This window comes from Chionomys nivalis, chromosome 3 (assembly GCF_950005125.1).
Source record: "Chionomys nivalis chromosome 3, mChiNiv1.1, whole genome shotgun sequence".
NCBI classification, from domain to species: Eukaryota; Metazoa; Chordata; class Mammalia; order Rodentia; family Cricetidae; genus Chionomys; species Chionomys nivalis.
In genome coordinates, this window is record NC_080088.1 from 7,735,657 (window position 1) to 7,759,275 (window position 23,619).

A 23,619-nucleotide genomic window follows, 5' to 3' on the forward strand; every position below is an offset into this window, starting at 1 on the left:
TGGGGATTGTTTGAGAATATGTCCTGTGTGAACATCGTGGAGTAGACATACACAAGTCTAGATAGCACAGTCTGTTCCATGCCTATGATACTTCTTTGGGTGGTTTGTTTGCTGTAGTACTATGGGTGGAACCCAGGACTTCTTGAATGCTAGGTACACCTACTACTGAACTACATTCCCAGCTCTACACACCTATGATGCGAGGTGCAGCTTCTGGCCCCCAGGCTGCAAGCCTGCATGCACAGCCTGCTGTGAGGTGCAGCCCCCAGCCCCCGGGCTGCAAGCCTGCATGCACAGCCTGCTGTGAGGTGCAGCCCCCAGCCCCTGCTGCTCTCCTGGAAGACCAAGCCCTACTGTATCACAACGCCAAGCTGCTGTGTCTTGAACATTGAGACCCGCAGGACACATGTGGGTTGTAATCGTTAAGGGCCTCTGTCACATATTTGGCTTGTCACCGAACAAAATGTGCCACGACCATATGTGAGATATCAAGAAGAGGCAAATGTTTCCAGGCGGATGGATGAACGGTTTTCTGAGACTGTGATCCAGGAGAAGATAGAGGAGGCTTGGACAGAAGACGGGGATGTTCTCTGGCTGCACTGGGATGTGAGAGCGTGGCTCAGTACACTCACTAAAGGTTGTTGAACTGTTCACTTAAAAAGGATGGATTTCATGCTATACCAATTATACCTTAACACACTTGAGAAATAATGATAATTGGTAGTGAGGGCTTTCCCTCAGTCCAATACTGAGCACATTAAATTTAGCTTCATGCAAAGCAGCCTTTTGATGCACTATCTTCGCAAAGCCTCCGAAAAGCATAGGCAAAAAGAGTTAATGGCAGGCTGCTCCAGCTTGCCCGGGTGGCCTGGTCTGGTCTGGGCTAGCCTGGGCAGGTTATGTGGAGGAAACCAGCTTCCTCAAGAAAGCTCATATATATAGATACAGATACAGATACAGATATAGATATAGATCCTGAGCTCACATTTATCTTCTGCTCTGCCTGATTCTGTATCCTGAGACACCTCAAGACTCAAGAGCCAGTTCTCTCAGATGTGACCTGAGACTCACTGATGAGTCTTGAAGTCAGTTAGTGAACTGTTACCAGCAAATTTAAAAGCTACAGAGCAGCTGGGAGTGGTGGCACACAGCGGTGGTCCCAGTCCTCCCACAGCCCAGGCAGTCTGAGGCCAATCTGAGCTACATAATAAGTCCCATCTCTAACCTGTCTCCAGAAAAAAAAAAAAGAAAAAGACAAAAAAGAATGATTAGAAATCATCAAAAAATTTAAAGGGCATTCCATACGGATAAACACTGGTGTGATTTTCAAAGATCATCCTTCAGTCGTGGTCATGGGAGCATACGTCATGTCAAGCCAATAAGTACAGTGTTTTTCTTATTGTGGGCTGGAATCCTAGTGGTTTGGAGGCTCCCACCATAAGCCTTCCAGAAAAGCAGATGTAACGCACACCACCGCTGGGACAGCTGGATGACCTCTGATGGGGCCAGCAAGGCTTAAGCTCCGAAGTGAAAACATGAAAGGGAACAATCAGCAATGAACCCCACCTTCCCATGACCTGGAAGCTCCTGTGGCTTTTCACCAAAGCCCAAAGAAGCAGAAAGAGCCAACCTTTTTTGTCACAGGCTGAGACACTTCAGATCTCAAAATGCCTACCAGTTTTGGTGGTGAGCCCTGGGGTTGACTTTTAATATAGTCAACCACCACTCCCTCATGCAAGTTGCTTTCTGTGATTTTAGGTAATCTGCAACCAATCACAGCTTGTAAACAGTAAATAGAAAATTCCAGAAGTCAACATTCCTAAATTTTAAACTATTCCCTATTCTGAGTAGTGTGTCGTACTCTTTGGCTGCTGTGTTCTGTCCATACAGGAAGGACACGGATCTTCCTTTGCCCAGCATATCCCCTCTGTATATGCTACCTGCCTGTTAGTCCCTTCGTTAATTTTCTTAGTTTAACAGATCCATTGTCAAAATATTTATATTCAAATAACCCTGATTTTACTTCCTGACAGTCCCAAAGGACAAGAATATTAATGATGACAATTTTATTATTACTATGACTATAACTTCTGTTATTGGGGCTGGAGAGATGGCTCAGTGGTTATGAGCATTGCCTGCTCTTCCAAAGGTCCTGAGTTCAATTCCAGCAACCACATGGTGGCTCACAACCATCTGTAAAGAGGTCTGGTGCCCTCTTCCGGCCTGCAGGCATACACACAGACAGAATATTGTATGCATAATAAATAAATAAAATAAATATTTTAAAAAATATAAGTTCTGTTATTGGTTGTTAGAGATCTCTACCTGTGCCCCAACTAAACTTTATCATGGGTGTGCAACTATATAAAAATCATAGTATATACAGGGTTTGATAATATCTGTGGCTTCAGGGATACACAGTCCCTCTTGGAGCATGCCCCCTCTGGATAAGGTCAGATGATTATACCTATATCTCTATCTATCTATCTATCTATCTATCTATCTATCTATCTATCTATCTATCTATCTATCTATAACTCTATATCTGGGAACATTCCAGGCAGGTGTCTAACCTGATACCATATATAACTAGTTATGAATGCAGCCAACACAAAATCACAGTTTACTTAATGTGTATGAGTGTTTTGCTTGCTTGTATGTATATCACTTGTGTCCTTGGTGCCCACAGAGGCCAGAGGATACCCTGGTACTGGAGTTACAGACTATTGTGAGTCTCCATGTGGGTGCTGGGGATTGAACCCAGGTCCTCTGGAAGAGCAACCAGTACTCTTAATTGCTGAGGTGCTATGGGACAATGATCTATACCCTATCACTTGTATTTTAAATAAATGCTGATTGACCAGTAGCCAGGCAGGAAGTAGAGGCAGGGCAACAAGAATTCTGGGAAGAGGGAAGTTTCAGTCTGCAGTCGTCACCCAGACAGAGAGGAAGCCAGACACAGAGCAAGCAAGATGTGACTGTCTCACTTCGAAAAAGGTACCAAGCCACATGTCTAACACAGACAAATATTATGGGCTAATATAAGTTATAACAGTTTATAAGAAGTCTGAGCTAATAGGCCAATCAGTTTATAATTAATGTAGACCTCTGTGTATTTCTTTGGGAGTTAACGACTGCAGGAACCAGGCAGGACAGAAACCTCAGTCAACACAGAGCTATTTCTCCAGCCCCAGTTATTACAATTTTTTAAGCACACCATGTCTCTGAGTAACACAAGCTCATTCAATCAATGCCATCAAAACCCACTTAAGATGATGGGATACCCATGTGTAAGGCCTCCAGACACCCTGTCCCCACCGCAGGTGACCCATCTTGTAGGGAGAGAACTGGCATTTACCACATTGCTTCCTTGCTATGGGACAATGGTTTGTACCCTGCCAATTGTATTTTAATAAAACGCTGATTGGCTAGTAGCCAGGCAGGAAGTATAGGTGGGACAACCAGACAGGAAGTAGAGGCAGGTCAATGAGAACAAGAGAATTCTGGGAAGAAGGAAGTCCTAGTCTGCAGTCCTGACCCAACCACAGGAGAAGTAAGATGTGACTGCCTTCCTAAATAAGGTACTGAACCACGTGGCTAGCATAGACAAGAATAATGGGCTAATATAAGTTATAAGAGTTAATAAGAATGGGCCAATTAGTTTATAACTAATGTAGACCTCTGTGTGATTTCTTTGGGACTTAATGATTGCAGGACAGAAACCCCCACAACACTTCCTGCCGTGTTGAGTCCTGCATTGAGTCACTTGATTGCTTGCAAATGTGCTGTCACCTAAGAGCACATTTTGGGACCTAAAGGGGCAGGGAACTCCTAACCTAGCTGCTGCTTTCTAAGAGGAGCAGAATTGGTAGGACCTGCAATAGAGCTTTCACGTCTCTCAGCTTAGAGCTCTGGGCAGCTGCCCCAGGGTAAGTCATCTCTGCCTCTGCAGAAACAGCAGAGGAGCCTGGGAAGGCAGAGGCAGGACTGTGCTGAAAGGCAGCAGATACGACTTTCTGCAAATCTCTACCAGATAGAGAGCCATGCTAGGCACCCCACTTCTACAGTACACACAGAGAGTCCTTGATGTGCAAAAAACTATGGCCAAATAAATGTACAGTGAGTTAAAAAGCTGTCAAGTTGGAAATACAGATGTCATTTTTATATGAATTTTTTTAAAAAAATTAGATTGAAATACACTTAACACACCCAAGCTACAAACACATTATAGAGTCTCCTTGTAGTCACATGACCAATTAGGGGCCAGTGAGATGGATCAATTGTATTTGCTCTCAAGCCTGATGACCTGAATTCCATCCCTGACACCCATATTTTGGAGGGAGAAAGCAACTCCTACAAATGGTCCTCTGACCTCCACATACATGTCCTGGCATGCTTCTGCCCCACTCAGTCCAGCAATGTTTTAAGAGCCAGCTGGGAGCTATGACCAGCAGTCCTGCTAAGTGTTGCAAGAAAGAATCGTATTGCATATGGTTAGCTCAGGGAAACACAAAAAAAAACAAAATTCGCTGGATTCAATCCCCAGCACCACAAACAGATACATATTCAAAGTCTAGTTTCCCCCCAGTGCACAGCACTTTGTGCCAGGACCAGTTTACTTTGACACCACAGCAGTGGCATGTCAAAGGTGGGGGCAGCAATCTACCATGGCGGGAGCAGTTTGTTATTGGCCTTGCCCACAGCTGCAGCTGCAAGGCAATATTAAAATTCAGATGGGCATTTGCTTGCTTGGATTGTGTCCTACAACTCTGTACTGACTATGCACCATGCCAGCGCCAGCACCCAGGACCCTGCCAATGTCAGCCCTGGGCACACCACTGCTTGTCAGTCAGGCACAGCATTGACCAGAATTACATTAGGCTGTTTATTGGGATGTTAGCGAGCCATGACTTGGCTCAACTTTACAAACTTTTCAGCAGTCCGTGTGGTGTGGAAGGGACATTATCTTCACTTCATAATTGAACAATGGTGGTAGTGTCCAAGATCACACAACAACCTACAGCAGAGTGTCACCTACCTACAACTGCTTAGATCCAAGGCTTCCCTGAGACCACATTCCGCAGAGCAAAGAAGGGAAGGGGGGGTGTGCAGTACATTCGGCAGAAAGATATTCTAGTGAGGTCTGTTGGTCTACTAACTCTGCAAAATCCAACCAGAGAGCCAACACAGTGTGCAGTGCCTGCCAGTTCCCCTTGGGCCAATGCTATCGTCATGTGGACTTTTCAGAGCACGACACTGGGAAGAGACACACAGGTCACTGTACAGTCGCACTGGGTGCAGCTATGAGCGGTGCTCACAGCACGGCAGGGCGGTGTAGACAGAGGTTGCTCAGTTTCCTGACTGCTCAGGCACAGAAACTATATTAATTACAACACTGTTTGGTCAGTCTTATATCTTGAATTAACCCATTTCTATTAATCTGTGTATCACCATGAGGTTGTGGCCTACCAGTAAGGTTCCAGCAGGTGTCTTTCTCCTTAGGCAGCTACATGGCATCTCTCTGACTCTGCCTACTCTATTTATCTCTGTTCGGATTTCCCACCTGGCTTTGCTCTGCTAAGCCACTGGCCAAAACAGCTTTATTCATTAACCAATGGTAATAAAACATATTCACAGCATACAGAGGAAAATCCCACATCATCTTCCCTTTTCTGTCTAATTAAAAAGGAAAGCTTTAACTTTAGCATAGTAAAATTATATATTCAAAACAGTTATCAAGCAATAATTACAGTTATAATATTTAGTCCATTTATATTTGACAAAATACTCTATCATCTAATCATCTATCCTATCTTTGTGAGTCTAAAGTTTTATATCTAATTCATCTTTTATCATAACTAAAGGAAACTATAACTATTTATCTTCAACTTTTCAAAGACCCCAGAAAGATATAATATTACCTAAGTAAACAGGAAGTGCATTGTAAGAAACTTCCAAAACTTTAGAACTGGCAGAGACATCTTGCTGCCTGGACAGTTACCCAAAGTTTTTCTTTAATGTTGGGGTATCTATCTATAGCTTACAGGCCCATAGTATCTGGCAGACTTTTCCATGAAGCAGGGAATTTGGAAGACTGCCTTGCTATATTGGAAGTTTGTCAGTCACTTTCTTTTTTATATCCTGTAGAATGTCTGCAGACTCTTTCATGAAGTAGAAACCCTGAAGGATTATTGTCTTACATTTTTAAAGCAAATTTAGCAGTCATTTTTTGTGGATCCTGCATGTCCAGTTCATACAGTATACCATCAAGCAGTCCGGGCAAGAGCAGTTTCTTGCCCAAATGGCTAGCAAATTCCATAAGGAGCCTCTTTCATGCCCATTATCCTCTTGAAATAATTGGTGCTGCCAGAAGCAGATGTGTCTCATTGTTGTGAAAAGTCTTAAGTTAACAAACACTTTAAATGCTATATTCTGTAAATCTTTAAAAGGCTTGAAGAAACCTATCCATCTGAAATATATCTCTGTACATCTAGAAAACCTAACTAACATGTCTACAGTTTGACTATTAGAGATGACTATCCAACAATTTGTATTTTTTATTTATATATTACATTTTAAATGAGCTGTATAAACACAATACCTTAAACAAGAGTAGAAATACATATACACAGTGTAACAAAAAAATTGACCTTAAATACATATCAATAGACCAAGATCCATGGAAAGTATTTATCTCTATATCATATACCACCTTTTTTTAAAAAAAGAAATTGACTGTGACCATTAATCAATTATAACCAACCCCTTTAAATGAAAACAAGCATTTATAAACAATCATTTTGGGAATTTGGGAGTAGTTTTCTCCAAACTTCTTCCTGTTCTTTGTTGGGCAAAGTAATTTTGGGGTTCAGAGACCTTTTAGAGGCTCTTGTTCCGTCAAACCACATTAGCCTGGAAGGAAACCACAGGTTCTCCTCCTCTGTGGAAACAAAATCAGAACATCTTTTCCAAAGTAACATATCCTTTGACTCAAATTTTGAAGTCAAGATACATTTAAAATATATATGTTGGTTTAGCTTAGCAGCCCCCAGAATCAAATGTCTCTCTGCAATCAAAAAATTCAAAGAAGGGGGCTGGAGAGATGGCTCAGACAGAGGTTAAGAGCATTGTCTGCTCTTCCAAAAGTCCTGAGTTCAATTCCCAGCAACCACATGGTGGCTCACAACCATCTGTAATGGGGTCTGGTGCCCTCTTCTGGCCTGCAGACATACAGACAGAATATTGTATACATAATAAATAAATAAATTTTTTTAAAAATTCAAAGAAAACACAATAATGTGCATAATCAAGACTCTCTGTATTTTTATCTTTATGTGGCTTGTTTTTCTTTACTCCTTCAGTCTATAACTGTCTGCATTCTTTTATATTACTTTTACTGTCTCTTTAAAGACTTTACTTCTTTTTACAACTGTCTATACTTTTTCCTCTCTCTCCCAAGCCTATATACATTTTTAAACACACTGTGTCTTGTTTAGAGGTCTTTTATGTCTGAATCCATCCTATTGTGTATCTGAAATCCTTTTCTGATCAAAAGAGCCTTTTTAAAAATGCTAAGTGGGTGTGACTAAGACCAACTCCATGGCCCTGCCTGTTTGTTCTGCTCAGTCCAACATGGTAGAGGTATGTTCACCGCCTTTGCAGATCATGCTTACCACCCCAGCTCCAGGGACACAGCAGGTCTATGTCACTATTAGGCAACTAGTAGCATGCTGCTCACAAATCCCATTTAAGTACAGAACCTTCCAAAAAAGTCAGAGTTCAAGCTACCAGCACAAATCAGAAAGTCGCCATTTCTTAAAGGAGCAGGGCCTCTGCTTGGATCCAATAAAGAGAGCCTATCTGAAAAAAAAAAAAAAAAAAACGTGGCTACTAAGAAGTTGTGCCTTATCTGTTCTTTGTGTCTAGAATTTCTTTTCAAGCTTTCTCGGTTTTTACGTGGATGTAGTTGCTGCACGTTGGGTGCCATTTTGTAGACAGAGGCTGCTTGTTCATTTTCCAGCTGCTCAGACCCAAATAATCACTCAGAAACTATAGTAATTACAACACTGTTCAGCCAATGACTCAGGCATATTTCTAGCTAGTTCTTACATCTTGAATTAACCTATTTCTTTTCATCTGTGTATCACCATGAGGTTGTGATAAGGTATGGTTCCAGCACATGTCTTTCTCCTTTGGCAGCTACATGGCATCTCCCTGACTCTGCCTACTCTCTCTATATATCTCCATTCAGATTGCTTGCCTGGCTTTGCCCTGCTGAGCCATTGGCTGAAACAGCTTTATTCATTAACCAATGGTAATAAAACATATTCACAGCATACCAAGGGGAATCCCACATCAGGATATGGACTGGAAAACAGGGTCTCTGCAGGTGAGAGGGCTGCAGAAAAAAGAAGACATAGAGAAAAACCTCACTTCTGCCTTCCAAAACGCCACGACTCCAACTAATGACCGGGTCACACTGCAAATCCATGGCTCATCTACTGTTCATTCTTTCTCCTTGGGGCAGCCAGGGTGGGGCTTTGCCTACCCCACACCTCCCTGTGTAAACATTGCCCTGTTTGCCCCCTCCAAACTCATGCTGTACAGTCCCCATTGGGAAGCTTAAGAAGGTACCTAACTATGGTGTTTAGAGATGGGACCTTCAGGGAATCAGGATTAGAAAAGGTTAACCAGGTTGGTGGGGGACAGGGTGGCATGCCCATGTTCTGTCTCCAGCGCACAGTAACCAGGCTCTCACTGCCTCCGTCTCCAGTCGCTGACAATCTGAGCAACTGCTTTCATCAGGGAAGGTGGGCACTGGGGGTAGAGACAGAGAGGCAAGCCTAGTGGCACTAAGGGCACAGTCACGGTTTTCAGCATCAGCTGCAAGGGGCCCATGAAGAACTCATAGACCTCGAAGTGGTGGTCCTGAGCTGTTGGCTGAGGTAGGGGCTGTTGGGATATGGTGGGGGGGAGAGGCTCACAAAGAGATGTTCAGCCGCTCTTCAATGTTTAAACTTGTCCGCAGCTATTTATGATTGTGTCTATGAGGTAAGACAGTGTGTTTGGGTGTGCAAGGGAGTGTGAGACTGCGTGTGTGTGTGTGTGTGTATACATGTGACTGGGTATGTATGCAGAATAGGGCACAAGACTGTGTCAAGGTGTGTGTTGATAAGGCGTGGGAGGGTCTCTTTAGCATGCTGAGTGGGTGTGTGCATGCTCACTAATGGAAAAGTGGTGTGGATGTGAGTGTATTTGCATGCACAGTACCCAGGGGCAATTCTATCGTATCCCTGCTGTCTCTGGGAGATGGCTGGAGAAAAGCCTGAGATCTGTGGACTGCTTCCCAGCATGTCGTAGAACAGTGGGTTCCCCCGTGACCCCGTAGCCCCACTCCCAGCACCAGACTACTAGGGTCTTAGAACCGACAGAGAACAAAATGCGAAAAGTAAAAGAGTTGAGTTGCGATAGCAGTGAGAAAGCTGTAAAAACCATTATTCCTAGCATGTGGGCACATACTATTTACCACAATTTCTTTTCACTGAGTTGTTCAAGCAAGCCTGCTAGAAAGACAAGTGTTGTGTATGAGAATCCTAGCTGTTAATTTTTAGACGTGTGTATATATGTGGGTGTGGGTGTAGGGTGTGAAACTAGAAAGGGGGCCATGGGAGATTTTAAGGAAGTGAAAAAAATGAATAATAGAAGTCACGTGACATGAAGGTGGCCAGGGGACCACTGGGAATGGACAGTAGAGGGGGACTAGGGATGGAGAGGGAAGGAGTGGGATAGGATCAACCAGACTGCGCATGAAATCACCATTACTTTCTATGCTGACGCAAAACAAAGTAAGAAAAGGATGTCTCCCGGCTGAGCCCTGCAGTTTGTTGCAGGCATATCCCAGGTGCCTGGAAATGAGACCCGTTCCTTTGAAGAAGGAGCTCGCAGTGGGTCGATTACAACCTCTGTGTGCATGAGGGGTGGCCGAATCAACGGAAAAAGCACAGGAACCAGGACGGAGGAGATTGCTCCAGCACACACTGGTCCACGAGAATGAGGACAGCCAGCTCATAGACATTGGAGGGTGGCTCTGCGGAGTCCATGTCTCTGAGCCCAGGGGAAGTCAAGCTTCATAACACAGCTCCCTTTGAAAAGCAGAATTTGTCTCTTACCGTGAGGGACGCCACTTGTATTTTTTCCCTGTATTTTCAGCACCAGTCAATCAAGTTTGATATCCAGAGAAAAATTTTTACATTTGTAGATTTGCACAGATGAGCACACACATGCGTCTCTCTTTCTGATGTTCCTACTAGGGATCTGAGACTGGACGAACACCATGGACAGAGGACTTTAGTCCAGAGTGTCCATGCCAGTAGAGGTCAATCCCAAAGACACTGCCCCCCCCCTCCAGAAGTTACTTACTAGGTTGGCATTTAAAGGAGACCAGGAGGTATTTACTGCTTCCTGGACAAAGGTCAGGTCCAAAGACGCGGCTATTGACCAGGAGGTGGCAGGCCCGCTGGTTCTGGCATTCATCCAGCACCTTCTGGAAGGAGGGGTAGAAAAGCATAGGCTTGTAAACTGCACAGTGTCTGGCAGACCCCAAACCTGGGCTGTCTGTGCTCCGAGGACACGAGGTTCCCTGTGTGGCCTGAGCTGTCTAGGACAGAAGCCTACGTGGTGGGTGTGTGGCTCCCTGTAGCTTTTAGAAGAAAGAACCTGGGCCAGGCTCGTGGGAGAGCTGGCTCAACCTGCCACCGTGGGCACACGGCTCAGCTTAAGACGTTCCATTCCTCAGAGGCTCTAGGGTACGTGAGTGATATCAAGTCACCTTTGATTGTTCAGCTGAAGGACACTTTCAGCTTTAAAACTGAGAGAGCCATGATGGCCAGGAAATACGATCATACCTCCTTACCTTTAGAAATGGCTCCACACAGGCCCTAGTGACTTCAAACACCCCAACTTTACCAAATAAAATACTTAATGCTGATGCCCACCCTTGGCAAACTCAAGGGCATGGGCACATGACTTTGCTGCTGAGTGATTTCTTTAATGAATTTCTCTCTCTCTCTCTCTCTCTCTCTCTCTCTCTCTCTCTCTCTCTCTCTCTCTCTCTCTCTCTCTCTCTTCCTCTCTCTCTCTGCTTTTGGGATACCCCATACTGCATCATGGAAGAATCCATGACTTCTTTTTTTTTCTCTCATTTTTTTTATTCTTTTTTAATTAAAATTTCCAACTGCTCCCCGTTTCCCATTTCCCTCCCCCTCCTCCCACATATTGCCCCCTCCCCCCACTCCCCTCCCCCATCCCCACTCCTCTTCTCCTCCCCCCTGGCTTTGTGGGAGCTTAGCCTGTTTGGATGCTCACCTTCCTGGACCTAGATAGAAGTGGGAGGACCTTGGTCTTCCTGTAGGGCAGGGAATTTGAATATCGAGAGGGAGGGGGAATCCATGACTTCTTACTGGGCTATGGCTTGCAGAGAAAGCTCTACATAGAATAAACTCAGGTGCTGGCCTTGGTTCTGATGAGAGAGACACCAAGTCCAGAAGAGGAAAAGTTCCCAAGCATCTCCCTGTACTTTAGGGCTGAATGCTGAGGAGATATTTGAACTTTTTTTTAGAGTTACTGTGTTACCCTGCCACCACAGGGGCCAAGGACATGTGGATCTGTCAATCAGAAAGCATTCCCGGGGAACTCTTCACACCCCTAGGAAGCCTGGCTCTCAGATGAGACGCACACTGGCATGCTAATGTTCTTGGTAAACCACACAGCCTCCGGCAGTTACTGTAAGTCCTCTCCATCATGACCTGAGGGCAGGCTCAAATCGTGTGACCAACTACAAAATGCAGAGAGGCTCCATGGTAGTTACCTTGACAGCTAATAACCTGTTCCTGTCTCAAACCCCACTGTCTCTCAGGACATGGGCTGAGTCAGCTGCCAATGTGGTTTTAAGTCCCAGGGGAAAGGCACTCCTGTTTGCTGGGTGAAAGGGGCATGCGTAGGGATGTCCTGGCCAGCTGACCCTCTGAGCAGCAGCAGAACTGCACACAGATGCTGACACAGCAGCCTACATGGAGCTTCCTCTTCCCTTGGGGCACCAGGCTGGAGCCGGCAGCAGGTTGTCCTCCCATCAGGTAGATACTCCATCCTACTGGGTGCTGGCACCTTGGGAGGTAGCAGAGAGCCTGGGGACCTGGGTTGGGTGAGGAAGGGGTCAGGGCCAGCTGTAGTATGGTTCTTAAATGGGAGGTCCCAAAGGGAGAAACTGAGGCAGGGCAGGGCACCCAAAGACACTAAGCTTGACCTCCAAAGAAACTCTCGTCACTCATCACAGTGCGGAAGCCATGTCAAGGGGACCCAGGCAGAGACGGTCTGCTGTGTTGCTTACCAGCTACTGACTGCCCAGATGCTGCAGCTTTGGGGCAGAGAGCAAAGCAGTATGAAGAAAAGAAAAGCCTTCGCATCATCTAATATGTTCGCTTCTCCTTAGACCTTCAGATAAATTTACCTTCCCCTACCTATTCTGTGCTGACCATAATCAAGCCAACTTCCACCTTGCCACTTGCTGTAAAGAACTTGAGAGGCATTAAACACCATCACCACACTAAAGCTCAGGCTGGCGATTTTATGATCTTGGCCGAGAGGGCAGATTACAAATTGCTTGGATAATGCTGACCAGAATGGCACAGCTCTGTAATCCAAACTGCTGCGTGCAGACAGCAGGATGGAAGGTTCACGGCTACCTGAGCAACAGAGCAAGTTCAAAGCTAGCCTGGGTAACTTAGCAATGCACTGTCTCAAAAATGAATAATGAAAAGGGGTGGAGACTATAGCTTGCCTAGGGGTATGGTGCTTGCCCTGCACGCAGAGGGTCCTGGGTTCAGTCAATCCCCAGGAATGGAAAAGTTGCATGCATAACTGACAGCCACAGTCTAAAACCACCAGTGAGTGATTTGATCTCTATATGTACCAATTTCCCCAAGTATGCCCAAGGAGGAAGAGAAGAAGGAAGAGGGGGAGGAGAGGGAGGAGAAAAGAGGAGGGGAGAAGAAGAGAAAGAAAAAGAGAAGTAGAAGAGGAAGAAGATGAAGAGGAGGAGGAAGAGGAGGGGAGGAGGTGGACGAAGAAGCTGTACTATTCAGAAGAAAAAAATTGGTCCAAGACCTCTCGAAATAGCTCTATATGAGAATAACATGATGCCTACAGGTAGAGAAACAAGCTACGAGAAACGGAGGACAAGTGTTGCTATTTCTCTTGGGCCATTCTCTAAGAAGTTCATCGTGACAACCAAGGCCAGCTTCAGAGTCACTTGGGTTCCCACCTGGGCGCTTGTCAGTGATGTGGACCTGAAGGTTGGATCCAATATGGCTGCTTGGCTTCATTACAGTAAAGACTGTGCCTGTGACTAACTCCGCATGGATATAATGCTAAGGGAACACATCATCACATAGGGTTCCGTTTGTACTGTATGGCAAAGACCTTAGAGAAGCAAGTAATAGCTCACCTATAAAAACTATTGGGGTTTTCACCAATTTTTGCTTTGAAAGAACCATAGAATCACACATAGATGAGCATAGAAATAGAGAAAGAGAGAGAAAGATAGAGAGAAAAGAGAGGGAAAACCTATTCCATGATTTTAACACATCCACGAAACTCAGTACCTGCAAAGTGGTGGAGGCCACACAGGTCAGGTTGTCTTCCCTCTGGGAGGTGGGCTCCTGGGAACTACACATTTGGTAATCTTGCCCATAAAATGCCGATTGGACACTTATTGTCGAATGCCGAGGGCACTGTAGGTTCAAATAGTCCCCATCACAGGCATAGGCGGTGTGGTTTTGCAGGAGTTTGGTTAAGTAACCTGGAAAATATTCAGCTGGGTTACAGGAGCCCCAGGAAGCACCCCTCCCCATTCCTGCACAGATTTCAGGGCTAGGCGAAGCTAATGTCCCTGAGGCAGGAGCAGCGCTGGTGTGTGTGTGGGGGGGCAGCTTCTGCAGCAGATCTGAGGCGGGTGACCAATGAGGTCACAGGGGTCTGTGGGGCCAGATGGGACTTTCCTGTGTGAACCGGGTACCTTGGTCTGTGATGGCTTGGTACGAGGCTGCGAGGGCTCCATCCCTTCAGGCAGCACACTAAGGGATTGGCCACGAGCCCACGGAATCTGGAAGAGCTTCTGTAAAGCAGGAAACTATGCTGTGTGGGTGTCCCTGGGCATGTGGACACCCGTTCTGAGGAAGAATTGAGTTTTCTGATCTCCAGGTCTTCCTGGAGTAAGGGGTGCCGTTCAACTTCAGGAAACCACTCCTCGGCCTGCCTTGCCCCGGAGAGGAAAGCTGGGGAGGGCTGCCTCCATAGTGTAAGGCTTTTCGGGAAGAAGTTGGGGGAGGGGGTTATGGGTGGGAAATACCTTTGCTGTGGACCAAATAGTGTATTTCCAGACTCCTGTTACTTCATTTGCAAACAGGAGAGCGGCATAACTTGCTGGAAGGAAGGCATACTGATCTCGGGAGAACCCATCATGCCTTCTGATAAGTGTCCCCATCAGGAGAAAGAAAGGCAGAAGACAGTAACTGAAGTGACAGGGACACCAAGGATGGCAGATCACCAGCAGAAACTAGGGGTGCAGGGAGTGGGGCTTTAGAGGATGTGAGGCTCTGCCAACGCCTCGATCTCAGACCTCTGGGACTGCAGAAGCAGGGGTTCTGATGTATGCACCAGCCATTTTGGAAATTGTTCCAGCAATCACAGGACCAAAAATAGGCTCTGCATCCCTGTCTCCCTGGTGACGTCTCAAGCAGTCAGAGGAGCCAGGCTGGGCCTGGACTCTGAGAAGCTCTGAGGACCTACAGCCTGTCACGTCTGGAGCAAGGGCTGGTTCTCAGAAATGAGGAAGTGAGTTCTGGCCGGAACGTAGATTTCTCTTCCTCCTTCTCACACCTCATAAGGTCAACAGCAAGGCTGCTGGGAGCAGAGCCAGGGACTTTCTGCTGAGGTGTGTGTGGGATGTGCTGGGCAGACTCTCACAGGGAGGGATTGGGGAGGGAGGGCAGCTCCAGAACCGTCTGATTCATGCACAGTCCCATTCAGGTTTCAGAATCTCTTAGAAGTATAATTCCTGAGTGAAGGTACCTGGGCTTCTGGAAGCTCACAGGAAAAGAGGCGAGGCAGATTGGCCTAGAGTCCTTTCGTTCACACACGAGTGTTCTAAGGAAGGCTGCAAATGCCCACCCTGCCCCTCCCTTTCTCTCCTCTCTGCCAGTCTGTCTGCCTCCCCTCTCTCTTTCTCTCCTCTTTCTCCTTCTCTTCCTCCTCCTCCTTTGGAAGTCCGCCTTGCTCAGAGAAGCAAAGTCTAATATGGAGAGCAAAAGGAAATCGGGCGCCAGTGTGAATCTGCTTCTTGCTCATCTGTCTTCAGGCCTCAACTGCATAGGCTCCTGGCGTGGCATGCTGGGAGGCTGCTTCTGACAAAGTGACTGGTACTAGTGGTTCCGAATTTCTTTATGGCATCTCAACACCCTGTGGGGCACACTCTGCCTGGAGGAAGGCAGGGTGGATACTTGGGAGGTCCAACATCTACCCTGAAATGTGCTAGGCAGGGACCCCACTGTTTAGTTCCCTTTGGACATCTCCTTAAAACTTCCTGCCCATCAACCCCCAATTCCCCGAACCCTGCTGAGTGACCAGCTGACTGCAGCTTCAAAGTAATACTCAGAGGATGACTTTGGCTTAAAGCTCATTGTTTATTCGAAAGACGGTTTGCTGCTCTAGTAGATAAAGGACAGGACAGGGTTCTGGAGATGGTGGGGCCATGAGACAGGAGAGCACTGGATCCTGGATTCCTGGACAGAAGTCCTCTGTAATAGTTAATCTTGATGATATTTGACATCACCCGCAGGCATGTCTGTGAGGTTTCCAGAAAGGTTTAACTGAGGGGGGGATGACCCACCCTAAATGCAAATGGGGTCTGCAGACTGAATAAGGCATGAAAAGGGGGCGCTGGAGAGGTGACTCAGTGATTATGGGCACTGGCTACGCCATCATGTGGATCAGAACACAGATTCCCAAATAACAAGCCAGGTATTCAGTGTGTGCTTGTAACCCCAGCTTCAAGTGAGGCAGAGACAGGATCACTGGGGTTTGCTGACTTCCAGCGCAGCTGAGAAAATGTAAGCCCTATGTCCCCCACTTCAGAGAAATAAACAGAGTGATAGAGGGGGGACCTGATGCCCTTTTCTGGGCTCCGTGTACACACACAGGTTCATGCACCAAAACACATGCACATACGCTCACAAAAGAAGAAAGGAGGGAAGGAAGGAAGGAAGGAAGGAAGGAAGGAAGGAAGGAAGGAAGGAAGGAAGGAAGGAAGGAAGGAAGTTTAGCTTGGAAAAAAGAAGTCCAGATGAGCCCCTAATGCTCTCTTTGCCTCCTGACAGGATACAATGTGAACACCTGTGCCATCCTGGATATAGTGTGAACATCTCTGTCACTCTGGATACAGTGTGAACATCTCTGTCACCTTGGATACAGTGTGAACATCTCTGTCACTCTGGATACAGTGTGAACATCTCTGTCACCTCGGATACAGTGTGAACATCTCTGTCGCCTTGGATACAGTGTGAACATCTCTGTCACCTTGGATACAGTGTGAACATCTCTGTCACCTTGGATACAGTGTGAACATCTCTGTCACCCTGGGTATAGTGTGAACACCTCTGTCACCCCGGATACAGTGTGAACATCTGTGTTACGCTCCTGTGGCCATGACAGATTCTACCTTCAAACCATGAGTTTCTTCCTTGAGTTCTTCCTGCTTAGGTCATTGGCCACAGCAAAGAGGAAAAACTCGAGTACAAACTGCCTGCTGCACAAACCATCACAGACTCTTTCGTGCATCTGTTCTCTGTGTGTGCATGTGTGTGCACATGTGTGAGTGCATGCATATGTGCTCACGCGTACATGGGGGCCAGAAAGCAATCTTTAATGCCTCCTTTTGGGTGTTGTCCACCTTTGTCACTGAGAAAAGGTCCCTCACTGTCCCAGAGCTTTCCAAGAGGGCTAGCCTAGTTAGATGGCCAGTCGATCTGCCTGCCTCCACCTCTCTGTCACTGGAATTACAAGGGGCTCTACCATGCCTGCTCAGCATTTTTTCATATGGGTTCTGAGAATCAAGCATGCGCTTTAACTGGCTGTCTTAGTTAGCGTTCTACTGCTGTGGAGAGCCACCATGACCACGGCAACTCTTATAAGGGAAAGCGTTTAATCGGATCACTTACAGTTTTGGAGGTTTAGTCCATCATCACCATGGTGTGACATGGTAGCCTGCAGGCAGACGTGGTGCTGGAGAAGGAGCTGAGAGTCCTGTATCTTGCCTTGAAGGCAGCAGGAAGTGGCCTGTCTCACTGGGAGTGACTTGAGCATATATGAGACCTCAAAGTTACCACAGTGGAGGAATTTTACTTCTTCCAATAAGGTCGTGCCTACTCCAACAAAATCACACCTCCTGATAATGTCACTCCCATTGTGCTTATGGGGGCTGATTACCTTCAAACTACCACACTGACTGAGGTATCCTTGCAAGCCGTCTGTGCTGTTTTGAGACACTAAGTTTGCAGCAATTTGGTTTCTGCAAGAGACTGATGAAATGATCTGGTGCCCATGAGAGACACAGAATTCTAAATTCAAGAACTGTTTTAAAGGAAAGATTTAAAAAATAACTGTGTATGGACTAAAGTCAAGAGAAGCCTATGCACGCATGCATTTGTATGTATCAATATACATCAAATGAGTTCTAGATCATGTGCAAATTGTATTTCTTACTTGAGCTGTGGCCAACAGATTTGAAAGTGAATATTGACAAGAGACTGCTTGAAATGAGGGCTCCTGGGTCCCAGTGTAAATAGAGCAAAGGAAATGAGTGCAGGAGAGGGATAAAATCCAGGGGAATTGAGATCCTGCCAAGAAGGGTCATAAGCTCAGAAGGCAATTACAATTTCTGAGCCAGAAATCCTTTGAGGACCCAGCATTGGAATGTCACAGAGCGGGCAAGATGGCTCAGGGTGTAAAGGTGCTTGCCACCAAGCCTGACAACCTGAGTTCAATCCCGGGGACCCACATGGCAGAAGGAGAAAACCAATTCTACAGCTTGTCCTCTGACTGCCACGACAAATGCCATAGCAAGAATGCACCCACACAGGCACACACGCGCGCGCACACACACACACACACAGAAGACATGTAATAATAACAAAAAAAGAAATATCCCAGGACAGTCATAGAAGAGAAACTGAAGGCGGAGAAGTTTCAGTACTATAATTGGGGACCCCCTCTGGATCAAGTACACCTCAAAAGAAAGAGATGTGGAGCAGCCTGCTGCCAAGGTTGTCCCTGAGTGCATCTGCCTCTCCGGGGTGGGGGGACCCACTCTTTCCAGTGTGCTGTGCAGCCACAGCGCTTAGCTTCCCCACACCTTGCTCTCTCGGCTGCTCCAAAAGGCAACATTTTCAGGAGAGAGCTGCCACTGCTGCCTTTGGTTATGAGTTCTCTCTGGACCATATCAGATGGGTCAAATGCTTTCTAGCCTCATGGTCTCAGGCAGGAATTTTACAATCTAACCCTGTTTACCATCTCAGGATAACGCTGAAGTGAACGGTTTGGTTTTGGTTCTTGAGACAATGTCTCAAGTAGCCCAGGATGGCCTTCATCTTGCTGTTTAGTTGAGGCTGATGTTGAATTCCTGACCCAAACGCTGATATCACAGAGGGATGCCACCACACCCTGTTCATTTTGGCTATTTTATTTTATGTTGTGACATAAAATATGCTTACATTGTATCCCAGGAGCCTGCCCCATAATTTACCGTGTTGCCCAGGCTGGCCTCAAACTCATGGCAATTCTCCTGCCTCAGTTACCCCAATTTTGGGTTTCCAGGTATGAGCCACAACGCCCAGCATAAGTGCATATTCTTCATAAAACATCTGTCTTTAAAGTCCAGTGTTGGCTGAGGCACTGTGCTGGTTAAACTGGTGGGTACAGACCTTTCTGTCAGCCCTGGTGCCTGAGCACATCTCATGATTGTTGCCCAGATTCTCTTCCTGGCAAGTGGCCACACTAAATTACCAGAACTCCAGCAGCTTCCTAAGCCAGAATCTTCCTCAAAGGAGCACCTAAAAGGCTGGGCCTGGGAAGATCTCAGAGGAGACCAGATAATGTGTTTTTATGTTTTCCCTTTGTAAATAAAGATGAGGAGTTTGCCGAAGAATGGCAAACTAAGGAGCTCTAAGGAGCGGTGGGAGCTGGGAGTTGCCTTCCATCTTTGGTGAGATGGCTCAGTTGGTAAAGACGCCTGACCCAACACCTAATGACCTGAGTTCCACGCCCAGAGCCCACGTGGTGAAGAGAACCAACTCTTGCAAGTTGTTCTCTGATACCCACATAAGTGCCACAGTGCTCGTGTGCACCTCACCCACAAAGAAATAAATGTGGTGAAATGTTTTGAGTAAAGTTGTGAAGAAGTCAGGTCTTCATTACTGACAGTCATTCTCGAGAACACCCTCTTCACACTGATGGGGAGAGAGAAGAAACCTGAAAACATCTGATTTCTAGAGAAACACAAGTGACCCATGAGAATAACAGGTGTTAGGTATGGGGGAGGGAGGTTTCACAGACAAAGCTCGGGGCATCATGGGCAAAACCAAGGGTTAGCTTAGTGCTTCTGTGCAGAACACCTCCGAGCTAGGTGTGCCACAGGCAGTGAGACTCCTGATTAGAGCAGCCACACAGACCCCCCCAGCTGCACAAGGTATCTAAAGACTCAGACTAAATACACTATTCCTTTGTGTGTGTGTGTGTGTGCACGTGCACATCCATGCATATGCACATGGATGCATGTACTTACATTAAGTATATTAGTGTGTGTGTGTGTGTGTGTGTGTGTGTGTGTGTGTGTTTGTGTAAGGTCCAGAAAGGTTTTTGTCTGGCTGCAGAGATGCTGAGACAGCAAGAACTTGAAGCCACAGGTCACGTGATACCCACAGTCTGAGGAAAGAATGTTTAAGCGACTCTACTCCTCTATAGTCCAGGGCCTAAAAGCAGAGAATGGTACCCCCACTGTCTGCCTGGATCTTCCTACATCAATTAACACCATCAAGACAAACCCCGCACATGCTCATAGGTGGACCTGACCAGACAATCCCTCATTAAGACTCTCTTCCCAGGTCTATTGGCTAGTTTGATGTCAACTTGATGCAAACTGGAGTCATCTGAAAGAAGGGGGCCTCAGTTGAGAAAATGCCTCCGTAAGATCCAGCTGTAGGACATTTCTTAATTAGTGATTGATGGGGGAGGGGCCGGCATGTTGTGAATGATGCCATCTCAGGACTGGCGGTCCCATGATGTGTAAAAACACAGACGGAGCAAGCCAGTAAGCGGCGTTCCTCGGCCTCTGCATCAGCTCCTGCTCCAGGTTCCAGACCTGTTTGAGTTCCTGGCCTGCTTTCCTTGGGTGACAGAGTACGGTGTGGAAGGGTAAGCCAAGTAGGTGCTTTCCTCCCCAGCTTGCTTTTGGTCGTGCTGTTTCCTTGCAGCAGCAGAAACCTTAATGAGGATACCACGAGACTCTAGACGGTGTCAAGGTAACGATTAAAAGTGAGCACCACACGCATGTTTAGAAGAGGCGAATCGGGCTTCCAATTTCTCTTCCCTCTTTCTCTTTTGAAGCCAGAGGCTCTCCAAGTTTTCCGTGGACTAAGGCTGCCTGAGTCACTATGTGTGAAAAATCCACCAGTCATCGGCCCCACATGTAGGTGCTGAAGTCCCCGAAACACCCGAGGACAATTTCACAACCGTTCTGGAAAGAGAATGGAATTCGATTGTTCCGTCCTGGCCTTCATCTCATCTCTTTAAGAAAACAATTGAAGTGGTACCCTCCTCCGCTGAATGCTTCTGATAAGAGACCACGCCCTTCTGTTCCCACACTCCAGAGGTGTCTCTACATGACTGAAGTTCGTTTCCAGAAAAAGGTAGTTTTTCTTTCATGTTTGTTGAGTGTGTTTACAGCTCTTATGAGTTTTGAGGCCACTCTGCAGGCTATGAGCCCACCATTAGGCCCTACATGCCAAGAGCAGCAAGATCAAAAAGTGTACTTGGGGTGGGGGCTTTGGCTAGGAACATCTACTTAGAGGTAAAGTTTTGCTTACTCAGTATACTCAGAGCCCTGGGTTCAAGCCCCACACCACCCAAACCAAAGGAAGACAGGGATGCTAGGGCTCAGTGTGAGTAAGCAGAGTACTTGCCTAGGATCCTTGAAGCCATTAGAAAACCATCTCTGAGCACTTTAGAAGGAAGGACCTACGGATAAAGAACACCAGATCTGTCTATGTGTTTCAAGATACCAGAGGGGGAACCATAGGGGGCCAAGGGTGCCAATGGTAGTGACCCTGGTCCCAAAGCACAGCAGATAAGAAGAGAAGAATTGAAGCTTAGGACAGAGGTGCTTTCTGCAGGGGGGACATTCACCTTGTTTCTAGTGGTTTCTGGGGGTGGGGACTGCCATAGAACTGGCTGGTGGATGTTCTGGGCCATGGGAACAGGGCAAAGGTGATGTCTGCCACTTGGAAAGCTGGTCCCTGAAACCTGCCTCTTTGGGATGCTCCTGTTTCTGCTCTCCTACTTGCTATCCTAGCTGGACATGAGCAGCCTGGGACTCCAGAAGACGGGGCTGTCCCAGGAGGGAAGGAGAAGATGGGGCTGTCCCAGGAGGGAAGCAGCCTGCATCTTTAAGTGATTACATGGAGTAAAGCCTCCTTGATTTTCCAATCTCATAGGACTTGGCCCAAGCAGGAACTACCCCTCTGTTCTGTCCTGCCACAAAGAGTTGGGAGTTCTTGGCTTCAGTAGCTAGCCAACTCTGCAGTAATAATCTGGAACCCTTACAGCTGTTGCTTACGTTAGGTAAAAAGTTGATGAGACTTTGAAAAGTCACAAAAACCACCTCGCTGTTTCGTTTTGTGATGGTGTTCTTGATCCCATCCCACCAACTCTCCAAATCTCACTGAGGAAAACATTTCTTTGAATTAAGAACTTGCAACGGGGGGGGGGGGGCTGGAGAGATGGCTCAGTGGTTAAGAGCATTGCCTGCTCTTCCAAAGGTTCTGAGTTCAATCCCCAGCAACCACGTGGTAGCTCACAACCATCTGTAATGAGGTCTGGTGCCCTCTTCTGGCCTGCAGACATACACACAGACAGAATATTGTATACATAATAAACAAACAAATAATTAATTAAAGAAAAAAGAACTTGCAACAGGGCACTGGAGGGTTGGCTCGGTGGTTAAAAGGCACTGGCTGCTCTTGTAGAGGCCCCAAGCTTGGCTCCCAGCACCCACACTGGTCAGACCATAACCTTCTGTAACTCCAGTTCCAAGAGATCCAGCTCCCTCTTCTGGCCTCCTCAGATACCCACATGTGCCTACACTCAGAAAGACAACCACATATACATGTATGAAAAATAAAAATAGATCTTTAAAAAAACCAAAAACTTGCAGCTGGGTAATGGGCCTCATACCTGTAACCCCTGCATGTGGAGTGCATGCATGGGAGGAGCCCTGCAAGTTTGAGGCAAGCCGGGTATTTGCAGTGAGTCCCAGGCAGGCTAACCAGGACCAGCCAGCAAGATCCCATCAGAAAACAAAACCAACAAGAACAGCAGCCAAGCTCTTACTGCTGGGAAGCCTCAGGTGAGGTGAGGTAAATTACGCAGGACAGAGGAGACTAAGGCTGTGTGGGTTAGCCTCCAGCTACTCTGTTCACTGTGCATCTGTGCTAACCAAGGTTTGAGCAGAGCTGGAGGCCTGTAGCCTCTGGCGGAACGCTAAGGGAACACAGACTGATGAGTGTGTGGAGGGGCAGGCACTGAGGGCGGCCTTGGGTGACACTCTGGAGAGCCCCAGTCCTGACTAAAAGGTACCAGAGAGGGACCAGCAAGGCTGCGAACTCTGCGGAGGGAAGACAAGCTCTAGAACCTTCCCCCATCAGCTCTTATTGGAAGGCTGTTCATGACTGCTGCCGCGACCCTCCCTCCTCTGTATAACAGGAGACTTATGCCCCCTCCCTTCACAGTTGTGAGCAGGCTGTAAGAAAGTGGAATCCCATAGGGTGATTGAGGACACGCAGTTTGTTCCCTGGGGAAAACACGAGGGCTATGGTTTGCACAGGGTTTCTGTGTGTCCCTCATGGGTTCAGGTGGAAATGTAGTTATTATCTGGAGGGGTTAAGAGGTTAGACACTTAACCAAACTACAGGGTTCAGAGGCTGGCAGCTAAGCCTGGGTGATGCCATCAGAGCAGCAGCCCACAATTCAGTGCTGGAGGCTACATGAGCAGCTGGTGAGGCCAGCAGATGCACCTGCTCGTGGAGTGTCCTGTGAGGCCTCAAGGTTCCTCCAGCAAGGAGAGCAGCACCAGGTGTTGACCTTTGACCTTGAGCAGGAACTACGAGCCGTCTGAAAACTTTTTTCCTGTATAAGGTTACCCACCTTGAGGTGTTTTGGCTACAGTATCGAAAAATGAGCAAATAAGATAAAGACAGAAAAACAAAAAAAGAGATTTGCCCAAAGAGGAGAAGAGCA

At 46.8% G+C, this 23,619-nt stretch overlaps 1 protein-coding gene across 3 annotated transcripts in view; it reads right to left on the bottom strand.

The window, feature by feature from the left end:
- Positions 1–23,619, bottom strand: part of Eva1c (eva-1 homolog C) — a 76,073-nt gene that overhangs the window by 29,416 nt on the left and 23,038 nt on the right. The window contains exons 2-3 of one of the 3 annotated variants that reach the window (XM_057765110.1): positions 13,659–13,855; positions 10,420–10,540 (exon numbers count right to left, since the gene is read on the bottom strand). The exons of 1 other annotated variant lie outside the window; for it this stretch is intronic. In XM_057765110.1, the coding sequence (XP_057621093.1) occupies positions 10,420–10,540; positions 13,659–13,855 (318 nt within the window). Of the gene's footprint in view, positions 1–10,419; positions 10,544–13,658; positions 13,856–23,619 lie in introns of all 3 variants that reach the window. One more of the 3 variants, XM_057765109.1, reaches the window with a different exon arrangement.